Consider the following 16,638-nt stretch of genomic DNA (forward strand, 5'->3'; position numbering starts at 1 on the left):
AAGATAGAGGCAGGTGGCCTTTCCTTTAATCGTTTCTAAAGTTGGGAAATTAAAAACTCTTTAGCTTAAGTTGTTGGTACTCTGGGGGTTGTCTCGACTTTGACCTTGGCTTTGAAATTGTTATTTCTTCTTTGATGATGTGGTTCTTGGGTGGATTCAGGAAATTTCTATTTCAGTATTTGTTTGTCGTAGTAAGGCTTGGTGGAGTGATTCTCCTCGATGATATGTGTTTAGGGCTATTTCTTTGCCTAGATACGGTATCGAATTAGTTCAGTTTTGACTTGATACTTTGGAATGGCGATTGGGAAGTATGATAAATTTGGATTATTAGTGTCTACCTATTCTTAGTTTTGTTTAGATATTTAAGACCGAGTGATTCAGCCTTGGTATTGAGATTTTAGCTTGGTGTTGTAGAGCTTTCATGGGGCTTCTATTTTAGAGTTGTCTTCATTCAGATTTCATTTATAGGCTGGTTGAGCCTACTCCGTGTTTGTGTATTTGGTCTTATTGACGTCAGTTGTATTATAGTTGATAAGTGTTCAGATGATAGCTCATGGGCCCCATATTGGTTATATCAGTTTTGACCTTGAGATTCAATTTTTTTTTAGGAATTTTGGATGATTTACTCAATGGGAGTAATATACTTAAGTTGGTATCAACGTGTTGTGGTTTAGATTTGTGTGCATTAGTTTTTTCAGTTCAGTTGGAGGCCATTTAGCGGTAGAAGTTGAGGTTTGGTTGTTTGGGAAGTAAAGTAAGGGTACAGGTTGAAAAAGAGATACCTATGGTAAAATCTCTTGCAAGTGTTCTCTCCTCGTGGAGGTTACCTGGAAAGTCATTCTTGAAGCATGCGGGACCAGTACCTCATCACTTCGAGCCTTTGAGATTCTTTCTATTCGTTGACTTTCAGGGACGAAAGTCCTTTTGGTAGTGGATATTGTAATGACCCTTTAGGTCATTTTCCATTTATATGCTTATCTTTACCGTTTGAGCTTCTCCATAGCTGTCCCAAGTCATTTATGACTTGCTGGGACTGAGGGTTCGGTTACCGGGCAGTTCGTTTGGATTTTAGAGTCAACTCCCTATTTAGAAGTCGTCGTTGGTTCCAAATGGCCACCGGTCAAAAACTTCAGCGAAAGGATCTCGGATGAAAATTTTGACTGTGCTAGCATATCCGAAATATCGATTTTAGTAGAGGTAGACCTTTGGTTCGGGTCCCAATGCACCTGAGCTCATTTCAACCTATTAATCGAAAATTCATAAAATCGAAACTATATATGTGGGACCCACTTTTTGCCTAAACGACCTTGTATAGAAGTTTTGATGATTTCAAAGGATTTGAATTGTGGTTTACACTCAAATTTCATTATTGGATCATATATTTTGGGTCTCGGATTAGTTTCGAGGGTCAAAAATAAGTTTTTGACTTTGCTGTTGCAGAATACCGCGTCTGTTCGCCGAAGGGGTCTATAAATAGAACCAAGGTCGTGATTTTGGGGATTTTTCTTTCACATTTGAGAACCTAAAACCCTAAATGGGTATGATAACTTGAAATCGAGTCTTGTGGGTGTCTAGGGAGCTTGGTAAACATCTTTTATCATGGTTATCATCCAGATTAAGGTAAGATTTCATCACTTTATTGGTGAATTTCATTGTTCTTGACCCAAAACCCCAATTTAGCTTAGAGCTTGATTTATCCCCAAATTTCTTTTGTTTGCACCATCGATTGAGGGTTATGCTTCCTTGATGTGAGATGTCTCTTATATGTGAGATGATTATAGATATGCTACGGTTTATAAATATGATTATTGATATGAGTCGTGGATATGTATATGGGCCTAAGGCCATGATTATGATATTGTGATTATTCCGAATAAATTAATGGGCCAAGGGCCGTGTTATGGTACTGATTAAATATCCAAGAAGTGGTTATCAATTATCATTGTGAATGATGTGATTGCAATTTATGAATATGAATATACATATGTTTGTATACACATCTCTCCGGTATGGGACAGAGGAAGATGCGGTATGATGCTTATTATTCTATTGATTGAATACTGGTGATGGCAGGCATGGGTTTGGTACATTCATGATTATTTACCATTATAAATGATGTGATTATAGCCAAAATATGATCTTATGATTTTTCTTCTTGTTAGACGGTTAAGCTATGTGGAAACTAGTTGTCTATTAGCTAAATATTGCACTTGATGGCTAGGAAGCTAATGTATTAGTTAATGAATCTTTGCTTGGTTGGAACATTGTAGCTAATGATGGTCAGTTAATGAATGATGTCATTTAATAAAAGATGGTTAGGCGACAAGTAGTGATGTGTTGTCTAGTAATGATTAACAAAAATAGGATGAATAATTGATAATAATAAATGATGGATAAATGACGGTTTTGGTCTAATGATGAACCTAGACTAGATGTTAGATGTTGATTATTAAATGAATAGTGGTTAGTTGTTATCCCGTGAATAAAGATTATGTGAAGGATAATGTTTAGGCTAATAACTAGAGGTTGTGTGATGACTAGCGAACTAGCGGTTTAATAATAATAAATGTTGGTTAGCTAATAACGAGTAGTTGGGATGTATTGATAAGATAGATTTCTTGATGGTTATGAATATATCGGCTTACGTCTGTGCACTTATTATATGCTAATATTTATGTGTCGAGAGTTATGATGATATATTGATACTCGGCAAGGCCGACGGATATTATGATGATATTGATACCCGGTTCAAGTCCGGAGGATACTATTGAGATGATATTGATACCCGACAAGGAAGGAGGATATTATGATGATATTGATACCCGGTTCAAGTTCGGAGAGTACTACTGAGATGATATTGATACCCGACAAGGCCGGAGGATATTATGATGATATTGATACCCGGCTTAGTCCTGAGGATACTATTGAGATGATATTGATACCCGGCAAGGCCAGAGGATATTATGATGATATTGATACCCGGTTCGATTCCGGAGGATACTATTGAGATGATATTGATACCCGGCAAGGCCGGAGTATATTGTGATAATATTGATACCTGGTTCGAGTTCGGAGGATACTATTGAGATGATACTGATACCCGGTGAGGCCGGAGGTTGATGATAATGATGATGGTCCTGATGAGGACAATTTTGATGCATTGTGATATTGATGGTATATTTTGCATTCATTCCTGCATGCACATCGCCTATCACCAGTATGCACCTATGTCTATTAGCCGGTATGGGACGGTTGCATAGATATGGCTGAAGAATATGCCTTTTGTTATTGTTTGTTGATTACACCTTCTGAGTTTGGGGTGGTGGGGGTACGCATAGGCTCGGCTAGGTATTTGGTTGTCCGGAGTAGCCGATTATTTACAATGTCATTGATATTCTTATTATCATGGTTATAATCATTATTATGGATAGCTTATGACAGATTGGTCATGGATCCGGTATTGGGATTGAGGTATGTCTTCGACCTTTGCTATCTTATGATTACATTACTATGCACGATTATTCTATGTCTAGCCATATGGATTAAAAATCCTGAGTATATTGGTATTGAATCCCGATAGTATATAATGAGGTCTTAAAATGAGAACATGACGATGTAGGTTATGTTGAGATGACCTCCTATTTTTATATATACATATATATATATATAGCTATATGAAGTCATGGTACTATCGGATATCCCTTTCTTTGTTGTTCATATTGTATAGTCATTCCTTCGCCTTGTATATTACAATATATCTTTCTTTCGCACTTTATTTGCATATTGACATGGGATATATGGTATAGCTTTGGCATACATTGAATGTAGCTCGAATAAGATAGTTCACCTTGATACTTCCTTAGTCTTATTATCTTAGACTCTTGGACTTAATAGGATAGTTGTCCCTTGTTATATTCATTGACTTATTACATGATTTATGGATTCTTGGTTGTAGTTTCCATTATGTTTATATGTTGTATATATCTACTTTATCTTTGGAGTTCAGTTGGCAGTTGCCTACTGAGTATCATTCGTTTGGTACTCATACTACACCTCTGCAGCCTGCAGATCATAGTACGAGTTATCACCGTTGATGTGTGCATCGTATGGAGTAACCCTTATTCGGAGACTTAGAGTGAGCTCCTGACGTTCGGAGTATTTTTTATCTCTCTCCTTTGTATTAGACTAGCCTATAAGTTGTATTCAGAGGTAAATTGAATCAGTGTATTTCTCCTTGATATACCACTTTTGTACTCTTATTATATTTAGAAGCTCTTGTACTAATACCACCAAGTTTTGGAATTTATCTATGTATTGATCTTTATCTCATATATTCCGCATTTTTTTTCTTATGTTATTAAGTAGTTCGTTACTAGCCGCTCCGGACTACAGGTTGGCTTGCCTACTGGTGGGTTATGGTAGGCACCATCATGACCTGAAAAGTTGGGTCGTGACAAATTGATATCAAAGCCTAAGTTTCTTTGGTGTATTAGTACAGGAGCTAAGTGTTTATAAAGTCCTGTGGATTGGTGCGGAGACGTCCATAACTTATCTTCAGGAGGCTATAGTGACATTTTAGGAAATTTACTTCATGACTCCTTATCATGTGTCTCTATTCCTATGAACCTTGAACAATGTGTCTCCTTATCACATTGTCTCCTAAAGGAAGCACTATTTGCTCCTCTTACATTCCAGATGATGAAGTTCATAAGACTAGATAGTTGAGATGGTATTGATATTGGGGCATGTTCCTTCCCCTTCCAATGGGAGTTTGTGGGTGGACTCAGATGGTGCAAGGCTACTGCTAAGGGGACTAGGTCCCGTTGGTTCCTCAGGTTCAGGGTACAAACGTTTTTATGAGTTGGATAGTAAGATTTAATAGCTTCGCTGGTAGGATCTTTGAATTCTATCATTATCAGCTTCTCCAACAGGTAAGTTTCTGTTCTTTGTTCTCTAAAGCCTGCTAAGATAAGCTCCAGTTCCATATTGGATTTCTTGAGGGTCTCTAGGATCTCGTCTAAGTGAATTTCTTGACCTCCTTGGTTTCCTACCTGATCTTTTGGTTGTGGTACATGACTCCCCTGGTTGGGCCATAGGACAAAGGATGGATGAGGGATGGATGTCCCTGGATAGTTGATTGGGAAAAATGGGAGAGACTGGAGCGCTTGGGTCAGTAGGAAGTTCAGATCTTGCGTTGGCAATTGCTGGGTTTTGTGGAGCATGTCTGGCTGTAGAAGTGTTTGTAGACATACTTGGTTCCCCAACCTGTCAATAGAGTGGTTCAGAGCCTCCATCAGGATCTATGCTAGGAATGCAGGGTCCGGGAGGATGACTACTAAGGGCTAATTTCCCAGCTATAGGTTTAGAGTGATTGACTTGTCCTGAAGGAGGAGCTCTAGCTATAATTTGGGTATGTAATCTTGTGGTGGAGGGGTTGAGATGAAGAACAGAGGATCCAGGTTCATTCCCTATGCAGTGCTTGAGTGTTCTGCCATTGTTAGTACTAGCAATGGTTTTGGCGGGAAGGATGGAGTTCCTTTCACTGATAGTAGGCATACTTGTGTAGAGGGCATTAGAGGATTTAATTGGCATGATGGGGAGTGTCATATCATTCCTGCCCAGGTAATGATTCCCTTCTTCGAAATAAGGTTTTGCTAACCAGCTAGGACTATAGGGGTGGGAAAAGGTGAGAGAGAAGGGAGGAGAGAGGGTGAAACATTAGTCTCGTCAGTGGGGTCCTTCTTTGCAGTTTGAAAATCCACCGGAGGCTTGGTGGCACTCCCATTAAATGTGGATGTCAAATCAGAGCTGATAAGCTCTTTTGTTTGTGGCGTACCATTAAAAAAGTGACCTGAGTCAATTGGACTCTAGTTTAAATGGGCTTTTTGCTCCATATGAGTTAGGGTCGCCCTTCGGTCCAAAGTGGACAGGGCCTGTTGTTGGTTTTGGGCCTTTGACTTTAATGGCCCAAGTTGTTGTTTCCTCTTACCCTTATTAGTCCCATAAGAAGAGTTGTCCGAGGTGCGGCCATGATGTGTGGAGTTGTTGAACGGTTGTTCAACCGCAGGGGAGATTGGGGTAGAGAACTTACCTGTTGAAGTATTGTATTCTTTTACCTGGGTCGGCACTGGTTGGGAGTCACTTCTTCTTGTTGTATTCTTACTTGATGATTTTCATTTTGGGAACGTGACTGTCGTCCTGCTGTTGTTCGGTGGATTCGCCGTTGTAGTTGATTGTGAGGTGTTTGTAGATGGAGCAAGGAGATGGGTGCAAGCTCCAAGTGTATGTCCAACCCTTCCACAACTTAGACAAAGGATACCTTCCCCTTCATAGATGATTTTTTATCTCTATGGACCAATGTATACCTCCGGTCTGACCAGTTCCTTTAATGGAATTTCAATACAAATCCTGGCATATCATCCGCTAAGGGTAGAAGACGTGCACGCGTCAATTTTTAACAACTTCCCTAATTTCCTTCCCACCTTCTCTAAGATCGATTTATCGTAGTACTCTATGGGTAACCGGGGTAGCCTTACCCAGATAGCCGTGTGGGTGAGCGTTGAATCATCGGGAACGAAATCTAGAACCCATTCTCTGATCGTTAGGAATTTTCTGGCGACAAACCAGGGTCCTTAAGTGAGAATTTGACCATGTAGAAATCGCACCCTAGGTCGATTAGGACTAGTGGCTCAGTCGGTTTCCATAGATCCATTAGTGTTTTTCTAAGGAATTGGTGGGTGACTCTCTTACCAAATAATTTGACTATGATCGAGTTGCGCCATGGCTCGTGGATCCGCTGCATTTCATCTTCCGTAAGTTGGATCGATGTTGGATTTGTATCCGAGCACTCTATTTGCTTCCCCTGTCTTTGAGGATATGAAGCATTCAAATCTAGGATTTTATCCATGAGAATTGTTTTGAAAGAGGGTTTCTCCGATGGGACCTCTTCCATGAGCTGATCTTTGTCCGGAGGTTCCAGTGGATCAGGGGGCTTCATGATAATGGGGTCGGTGGTAGACATAGTTGAAAGGGTGGACATACTCTAGGAGGGGGTCTTGTCTTCTAGAAGGAGAATTTTTTACAAATTCAAAATTTGTGCGTTATTTTTTCTCTTTCTTTTTGTCTTGTAGATGTTCATTTAGGCCCCTTGAGGTTTAGGTAATTACAAAATAATTTTCTATACCCAAACAATTATTGATATGATTATTTTGTCGTACTGCGAATATTAATTGATGTTTAGAGTAATGTCTTGAAAATGATTTAGAAAATAAGTAATTAATGCTAAGGGTAACAGAAATAATTCTTTTGTCTTTTTTTGCTATATCAAAAGTAATAAATAAAAATAAAATTCTAATTAAAAAAATATTCATAAGTAAAGAACGAATGAAGGGAAAATTTAACAAATTAAAGTATAATTGCACTCTTGGTCCCTCTATTATAACAATAATGTCAATAATAGGGATAAGAGATTCCGAGATAATAGGGATAAGAGATTTCGAGATTAATTTTAGGATAAGTTTACTTCATGTTTGGTTGAGATAAAAACATGGGATAAATCATCCCCAGATTAGTTATTTCGAGATTATATCATTATTTTTATCCCTCCTTGAGTGTGACGTAACTAATCCCGAGATAGTTAATCTCCGAATAACTTAACACTCTTTGTCAAAGTGCATTTTTGTAGCTGCTAACAACTTTTGTTAGATGTGTTTATGGCACCATTCCGTTATGCGAAATCAATCCTTATTTTGCACTTCCTCTCACCGCCCTAAAATATATATAAATCATGAATTCTTCAGATCGGTAAGGCAGACATATAAGGACTATCGAAGAAGTGCCTCAACGCTCTGCAACCATTACTTTGATTTTTCTTTATGCAATTATAAACTCTATGAAACTTGATCAATTTCAATACAACTTATCTTTTTGGAGCTGACATAACAAACTATACGAGACGGAAAAGTTCTTGAGGATGCCCCCTTTTTTCTTCACAACTTGTTTGGATATCCAGATATTTAAAAGGAAAGTGGTTGTTGTTGAGACCAATAAAAGAATTAAGCACAAAAAAAATAAAGCACGCAAGACTTGCCAAGTCTTTGGCTGAATAGATGACTTTTTCGCCACAATATTTATAATTCTGATTGAGATGTGAAAGACTTGGTGGATTTGGTGGTATTAGTATTGATATGACCAAAAGGGAGACATCATCCCTATTTAAAGTCTCAAAATGGAGAAAGCATACCTACTAATTTTTGCAATAATGGAGAAAGCCTTCACATTTTTTCTCTTAACACTCTTGTTGCTCATGGCTAGTTCAACCATGACCCAAACCAACATTACCACTGATCAATTAGCTCTTCTTTCGTTAAAATCTCAAATCATTTCCTAACCTTTTCACTTCTTGGATGAAAACTGGTCTCCCGCTGTTTCTGTTTGTCATTGGGTTAGAGTCACTTGTGATTCTCGGCACCAACGAGTGATGTCCTTGAATCTTTCCAGCATGGCTCTTACAGGCAGGATTCCCGTGAATTCAGAAACCTCACTTTTCTTGTTTCTCTTGACTTGGGAAGCAACAATTTCAATGGAAATTTGCCTCAGGAAATGACACTCTTGCGTCAGCTTAAATTTCTTGATTTAAGTTTCAACAGCTTCAGCGGAAAGGTTCCCTCTTGGTTTGGGTTTTTACACCAACTTCAAGTTCTAAATCTTGGAAATAATAGTTTCACTGGTTCCATTCCTTCTTCATTTTCTAATATTTCCACATTTGAGACTTTGAATCTGAATTTCAATTCCATAGAGGGCCAAATACCAAAAGTAATTGGAAACATTAGAGTATTAAAGTTGAGGGGTAACAATCTCATAGAGTCTATTCCTCTGTCACTCTCGAATGCCTCAAGGTTGGAAGTTTTAGATAAATCTTATAATTCACTTCAAGGAAACATCCTAGAAGGGATCGGCAATCTTCACTGAACTGGTTGTCCATACAATATAATCAACTTACGGGTTCTATACCATTCACAATTTTCAATATTTCTAGGATCGAATTCATTGCATTTACTGGAAATAGCTTATCAGGAAGTCTTCCCAATGGTTTATGCAATGGTCTCCCAATACTCAAAGGGCTTTATCTGTCTGATAACAAGTTTCACGGTCGTATGCCTGCAAGCTTGTCAAATTGTTCACAACTTCAACTATTGTCTTTATCAGTTAATGAGTTTGATGGACCAATACATAGTGAAATTGGAAGATTGAGTAACTTGCAGAAATTGGCTGTCGGAACTTACCATTTCACTGGTATGTTTTATCTTATGAATGCTAGTAATATTTTATCTATTTACTCCAAAAGAAAAATAAATTAATTACACATTAACTGCAGGGATAATTCCACAAGAAATTGGAAATCTTGCTAATTTGACGGAGTTATGGATGGAGGGAAACCAGATAACCGGCTCTGTCCCAATCTCCATATTCAATATCTCATCGCTGCAACTTTTGTCACTGTGGAAGAACAATCTTAGTGGATTCTTACCTCGGGAGATTGGCAACTTAACCAAGATGCAACATGTTGAGATTAGTGGAAATAAGCTTATAGGTACATATATATTCTAATGGTATCTCATGTTAATTTTATAGATCCATTAGAACTATTAAATTTTATGAATTTATGCATGTAATGAGAAATAAAATGTAACAATTATAAATAAATATTCAAGCGTATGACAAGAAACACCATATAAGGAGCGTCTTTTAATGTTTATAATTAATCTATTTTATGAAATAACCAATAAATTTGAACTCCTGTTGGTAGTTAGCTAACTTCTAATAAAGTATCAGTTCATATATTTGAGTCCATATAAGAATACAAACCTGCACAATCAGAAATTGATAGAGAATTAAATTAAGAACTTTAATGGAGAAAAAAATATTTAATATGTACATCCTTCTTAAGACTTTGATCATTAACGATAGAAAAAGAGAAGTATATAGTTATTACATAATTTTCTGAGTTCTTGTCGACACCTTCTCCCATAACCAATTAAAATTCAAGATTCTTCTTCTTCAAGTCAAACTAAAGCATGATACACATAGGTAAGCATTGAGCTAAATACTTCATCTCACTTGTATTCATTTTTTCTTCATGTGTTGACAGGTGAAATACCCAAAGAGATAAGCAATCTCATTGAGTTGGAGGTACTTAATCTTGGGTTTAATAGTTTTAGTGGTTCGCTTGATACGGAGATCTTCAACATATCACGGCTGAGAATAATTGAGTTTTCACTCAACAATCTATCAGGAAGCCTCCCACCAAATATGTGTTCTATCTTACCCAACATTGAACAACTTTTTCTGGGCAACTTAACCAATCTTGTTGGAACTATTCCTCATTCCATCTCCAATTGTTCAAAACTTATTAAACTTGAGCTTTCAGGCAACAAACTCACTGGCTTGATTCCCAACTCACTTGGATATTTGACTCATCTACAATTCCTAAACTTGGGGGAAAACAATTTCACCAGCGATTCATCATTAAGCTTCCTGACTTCCTTAACCAATTGTAGAAATTTAACAGATCTTTATCTTCCTTTCAACCCTCTAAATGGCATGCTTCCAGATTCCACGGGGAACCTTTCCATCTCTCTTAGAAATTTTTACGCCGGCAATTGCAAAATCAAAGGGCGAATTCCAAATGAAGTTGGGAACTTAAGCAGCTTATTAGACCTTGATCTTCCTGGAAATTACTTGGTCGGATCGATTCCAACATCAATTGGCAACTTGAGAAGCCTCCAGCAGTTCAACTTGAATAACAACAAACTTACAGGATTTATTGGTGATCATATATGTAAATTGCAGCATCTGGGTGATATTTACTTGGATCAAAATCAACTTTCAGGATATCTTCCTAATTGTTTAGGGAATATTACATCCCTTAGTGAGATACATCTCGATTAAAATAAATTGAGTTCCAATATACCACCAAGCTTAGGTAACCTTCAAGATCTAGTGGTTATTGACTTATCATCAAACAACATGGTAGGTTCTTTACCTCCAGAAATTGGAAATCTAAAGGCTACAACACTAATAGATCTGTCAATGAATCGATTCTCAAATGGAATTCCAAGAGAAATTGAATGGTTGCAAAATCTTGTGCAGCTTTCTTTGAGACACAACAAGTTGCAAGGATCTATACCTGACTCAATGAGCAACATGATAGGTTTGGAATTCCTAGACCTTTCTGAAAACAATATGTCGGGAATCATTCCTAAGTCTTTGGAGAAACTCCAAAACCTGAAGTATTTCAATGTTTCTGTAAACAAGTTGTACGGTGAAATACCCTCGGGGGGTCCTTTCAAGAACCTCTCGAGTGACTTTTTCGTCGATAATGAAGCATTGTGTGGTTCTTCAAGATTTAGTGTCCAGCTATGCCCCATTTCATCAATGCACAAATCAAATAGGAACAAATTGCTAGTTCTTTTTCTTTTGCTAGGACTAGCACTTTTAATTGTTCCAATCACTTTTGTATTTGTTTGGATAAAGTATAGAAAAGGTAAAAGAGCTCCTCAACAAATTGATGCATTGTCTCCCATTACAAGAGAAAGAATTTCATACTATGAATTGTTCCAAGCAACTGATGCGCTTAGCGAGAGTAATTTGATTGGTTCCGGAAGTTTTGGCTCTGTTTACAAAGGTGTTCTCAGAAGTGGAACTGCCATTGCGGTTAAAGTGTTCAACCTGCAACTGGATGCGGCATTCAAGAGTTTTGATACGGAATGTGAAGTTCTGCACAACCTTCGCCATAGGAATCTTGTAAAAGTCATCACTAGTTGTTCCAATCTTGATTTCAAGGCTTTAGTTCTTGATTATATGCCTAACGGGACTCTTGAGAAGTACTTGTATTCGCACAACTACTTCCTCAACATCAAGCAGAGACTAAGCATAATGATAGATGTGGCATGTGCTTTGGAATATCTTCACCATGGGTGCTCGTTGCCTGTGATTCACTGTGACGTGAAGCCTAGTAACGTCTTGCTGGATGAAGATATGATTGCCCACCTCGGCGACTTTGGCATTTCAACGCTGCTTGGTGAAGATAAGGGCGATTTGTACACTAAAACCTTAGCAACATTGGGGTATATTGCGCCAGGTACGTCTCTTAGTTTTACTGATTATCCCTTTCTTTTTTCTAACCTAGATAGCATATTGCATCTTTAAATGAATTGTTTGACTGTAGACTACGGACTGGATGGACTAGTGTCAACAAAGTATGACGTATACAGTTACGGGGTCATGTTGCTGGAAACGTTTACTAGGAGAAAGCCTAATGAGTTTGAGGGAGATCTTAGCTTGAAGCAATGGGTGAGTTATTCACTTCCTGGAGCAGTAATGGACGTCGTAGATGCCAACTTGGTAACCCAAATGGGTAGTCGCTTACAGTTGGAGCTAGATGTTGTGGCAACAATCATGAAAGTAGCATTGGATTGTTGTGCTGAATCTCCGACAAGAAGGACTAACATGAAAGATGTTGTAGGAATGCTACAGAAGATCAATATTCTACTTCTTGCATGTTGAACATTGTTGCAAATTTTATCTTTTAGCACTTGATTTGTGCATGATTCTGTTTTCAGAAATTCTAGCTGGTTGCAATAAATCTGACTGTTTCCTTTTGATATGAATGTTGCATAAGGCTGCAACTTGAAAATCTTGAAACAGAATATTTTTTAAAATGACACTGTCGGAGGAATTAACAAGTAGGAGTGTGCAATATCCCCTTATTTTTGACCCTCGTGGTCCAAATTATCGACAAAATGTCTTCAGCACATGATTTGCAGGGAGACTGCCCGTGCTCATCTGGACTTTACATGTTGCAGCCTTCTGACAGAATCCTTAAAAAATACACTACTTTTGGAGGATCAAACACGCACCCATCGACATTTTTGAAGAGTCCGAGCAACATAGACATTTAGTCTATTGCAAGTATTTTGTGGAAACAAGAAAGTTTTCTTAGCTGAACTTCCCCTTTTACAAATTCTACATGAAAAATATAAAACAAGTAATCTTTTAAGATAAATGTACTTCCATCCCCCTTTAGTTTCCTCCAAAATATACTAGTTCTTTTGTCTAACTTACATTTTTTGAAAATAGGATTTGTTGTGTGTATATATATACTTTCATCCAGAGGCGGATCTAGGGCGAGTTCAACTTTGTGTATACGGAAAAAAGGATCGTACTCATTCTGAACATGTTGACGCTAGATTCTGGATTCACCTCTGGATCGATCCTTTGGCTTAACCGGGACAACATCCACCTTTCTTAACAGCAGATACATCATCTTTCCCAATGATAATTGTCTGTCCTTTTGGTACAGATGCAGGATCATCTCCTATATCAAGAGCTTTACAACTAACCACTCGATAAATCTGAGTGAGTACTCCTGTGAAGGAGTTTTCTACATTGAGTGCCTCAAGTGCAGATGTTTCCATGAAGAAAGTGTTCTCTCTTTCTGCAAAACCACTTGATTCGCCCGTGGGGACAGCTCTGAGGTGGCGAAGATCCACCTTATTCCCCACGAGCATTAAAACGATGTTTTGGTCTATGTGGTCTCTCAATTCTTTGAGCCATCTTGCTACATTCTCAAATGTTACATGGCGTGTTAAGTCGTAAACCAGTAAGGCACCCACTGTTCCGCGATAATGTGCACTAGTGATGGCTCGATACCTTTTTATGAGACATGAAAAACGATCAGATATAATTCAGGGAGAGGCACGGATATTGTAAAATTAGTGGACACAGTGATCATCTAACTAGAAATTTATTAAGAGAACGAAGAATCGTAGCTTAAGGTCAACATAACCACTTCTTTCGTAGCATATATTTCACGATCGAATTCTTTCAACATACAAATTTGGCATCATACGTAATAAGCATGCCCTTTAACTTGACTTCAGCTCGCATCTATGTCCTCCAAATTTGGATGTGTACAAGTAGACGCTTAAATTTGTCTTAAATTGAACAAGTAGACACACACGTCATATGTGGCATCTATGTGGCAATTTGAATGAGATTGCCACGTAGATGTCACATATGATGTGTATTTCTACTTGTTCAACTGTATACAAGTTTAAGTACCTACCTGCGAACACCAAAATATGGTCAAACATTATATATGTGTGCGCGCGCGCATTAATAACGATTACATATTGTCTTAAAATTCTAGATCCGTCACGATTTAATAATAGAATAAAGGGAAAGGAATTGGCACCTTTCTTGACCAGCAGTGTCCCAAATTCGAACTTTGACAATTTTGTCAACATGAATAGTTCTTGTACCAAATTCAACACCAATTCTAGAACTTGAAAGCAAATTTTCTTCTTAGCTTGCTCAAAGTTGGTAATATGGAGAAATATTTTTTAAAACCAACCAATAGGAAACCGTCTAACTGTTTTTTTTCCCAAGCCAACTAAACAATAATTATTGATTTATTGTTTAAATTAGAGGTGTTAAACGGGCCGGGACGGCCAACCCAAAACCGGCCCTTCCATTTTAGCCGGGCCGGGCCAAACAGTAAAAAAATTAAAACCCACCCTAACCCGACCCACTTAACCCAACCCAGTCAAACCCACCAAAACTCGGTCAAACTCGGTTAAAAACCGGTCAAACCCGTTTAAAAAATAAATAAAAAATCCAATGTACACTATATACACTCCAATATACACTATATACACTCCAATATACAATATATATTTTTAAAAAAATATATAAACAATTACACATATATACGTACCATTCAATATATAATTATATATGACTATACGTACTACTTTAAATAAAATATATGCTATAATAGTATAATAAATATATATACACTACAATATATATATATATATATATACTAATTTATAAAACATATACACATGTATACGTTAAATATATACTACTTTAGAAGATATATACATATATATATGCACCATTCTATATATATGTACTACTTTAAATAAAATATATACTGCAATATACATATATATATATATATATACAACAATATGTATATATATATAGTTACATACTAATTTATAGAACATATACACTTGTATACTTTAAAGATATACGTCTATAGAAGATATATACACATATATACGCACCATTCAATATATATGTACTACTTTAAAAAAAGTATATACTACAATATATATACTAGTTTATTAAATATAAAGTAATGTAAACGTTAAATATACACGTCTATAGAAGATCTATTCACATATATACACTCTATTCTATGTATATGTAATACTTTAAATCAAATATACTATAATATATATACATTACAATATATATTTGGATAGTTATATACTAATTTATGAAACATATACACATGTATACGTTAAATATACACGTCTATAGAAGATCTATTCACATATATACACTCTATTCTATGTATACACACCATTCAATGTATATATACTACTAGTTATAAAATATACTACATTATATATACATTACAATATATATAGATTTTTTTTTGGGGATTAAAAAATATTTTTTAAAGTTTTTTTTTTTTTGAATAAATGGGCCCAAACTAGCCGTTTGGACCCAAAAACGGCTATATAACGGCTAGTTTGGCCCAAAATCCAAAATATCTTTTTTTTTTTTTTAATTTTTTCGGGTCGGGCCGGGCCGGTTAACCGACGGGCCTGGACCGGGATTCGTTCGGGCTGGGTTATCCGGGCCCATTTTAACAAAATAACCGGCCCGGGACCCGGAATCCTAAAGCCCTAGGGCTTACCGGGCCGGGTCAAACCGAGCCGGGTTAGTTACTAGGGCCGGATTGGGCCGGCCCACTTGACACCCCTAGTGTTAATAGGGCCGCCCCAAAAAGAAAAAATGTTATCATAGAAAAAATCACCTCCTTCAAGAAATCAAATATATATATATATATATATATATATATAACAATGATCTTCTAGACTTGGTTGATATGTATATTAATATTTTTAAAAGAAAGGTTGGTCTTTTGCTACTACTGTTTGCCATTGGTTAGGAGTTACTAGTGATATATATATATAACAATGATCTTCTTTCCAACATGACTCTTTCAGGATTTCCTGTGAATTTGGAAGCCTCACATTTTTTGTTTCTTTTGACTTAAGCCATTTGGAAAACCCGTGGAGAAAAATACAATGTCGAGATAACTAGAGAATCCTCCATTTTAAATTAACTAAAAAAAATTAAAATAAAAGAGATAGGACATGTTTGGAAAACACGACACTTAAGAAAAGTTTACACATAAACGTGTTGAGATAATGCTCTATTTCACCCTTGAACTATACTCAAAATGTCTGAGACACACCTCAATTTAAAGGGGGTCCTATTACCCCCTGAATTAATTAGATGTGTAATTTTGATATCCTTAGTGCCTACTTGGCACAACACACTAAAGGGTTCACGAAGGCACACGTGTGTGTCACGTAGGCACTAAGGATGTCAAAATTATATTTTTAATTAGTTCAGGGGGTAATAGGACCCCCGTTAAGTTGAAGTGTGTCTCAGCCGTTTTGGGTATAGTTCAAGGGTGAAATAGAGTATTTTCTCTAAAGTTTTTAAAAGCTATTTTGGTTTTAAAACATTTAAAATAAGACAATCCAA

At 36.9% G+C, this 16,638-nt stretch overlaps 3 protein-coding genes across 3 annotated transcripts in view; 2 read left to right on the plus strand and 1 right to left on the minus strand.

Moving 5' to 3' along the window:
- Positions 1-5,146: 5,146 nt before the first annotated feature.
- Positions 5,147-10,950, plus strand: LOC124897666 (LRR receptor-like serine/threonine-protein kinase GSO1). Its single transcript, XM_047410831.1, has 6 exons — positions 5,147-5,255; positions 6,068-6,282; positions 8,500-8,897; positions 9,038-9,294; positions 9,377-9,592; positions 10,151-10,950. The coding sequence occupies exons 1-6, from the start codon at positions 5,147-5,149 to the stop codon at positions 10,948-10,950; spliced, it is 1,995 nt and encodes a 664-aa protein (XP_047266787.1).
- On the plus strand, positions 7,480-12,746 carry LOC107868385 (receptor kinase-like protein Xa21). Its single transcript, XM_047410473.1, has 4 exons — positions 7,480-9,294; positions 9,377-9,592; positions 10,151-12,142; positions 12,230-12,746. Exons 3-4 carry the CDS (start codon positions 11,029-11,031, stop codon positions 12,565-12,567), a joined length of 1,452 nt encoding a protein of 483 aa, XP_047266429.1. The 5' UTR covers positions 7,480-9,294; positions 9,377-9,592; positions 10,151-11,028; the 3' UTR covers positions 12,568-12,746.
- A 384-nt stretch (positions 12,747-13,130) lies between these two features.
- LOC107869298 (ras-related protein Rab11B-like) overlaps positions 13,131-16,638 on the minus strand; it is a 13,609-nt gene continuing 10,101 nt past the window's right edge. The window contains exons 2-3 of the mRNA XM_047410832.1: positions 14,258-14,363; positions 13,131-13,713 (exon numbers count right to left, since the gene is read on the minus strand). Of these exons, the coding sequence (XP_047266788.1) occupies positions 13,284-13,713; positions 14,258-14,363 (536 nt within the window). The 3' untranslated portion in view covers positions 13,131-13,283. The remainder of the gene's footprint in view (positions 13,714-14,257; positions 14,364-16,638) is intronic.

The sequence above is a fragment of the Capsicum annuum genome, chromosome 4 (assembly GCF_002878395.1).
Source record: "Capsicum annuum cultivar UCD-10X-F1 chromosome 4, UCD10Xv1.1, whole genome shotgun sequence".
NCBI lineage: Eukaryota > Viridiplantae > Streptophyta > Magnoliopsida > Solanales > Solanaceae > Capsicum > Capsicum annuum.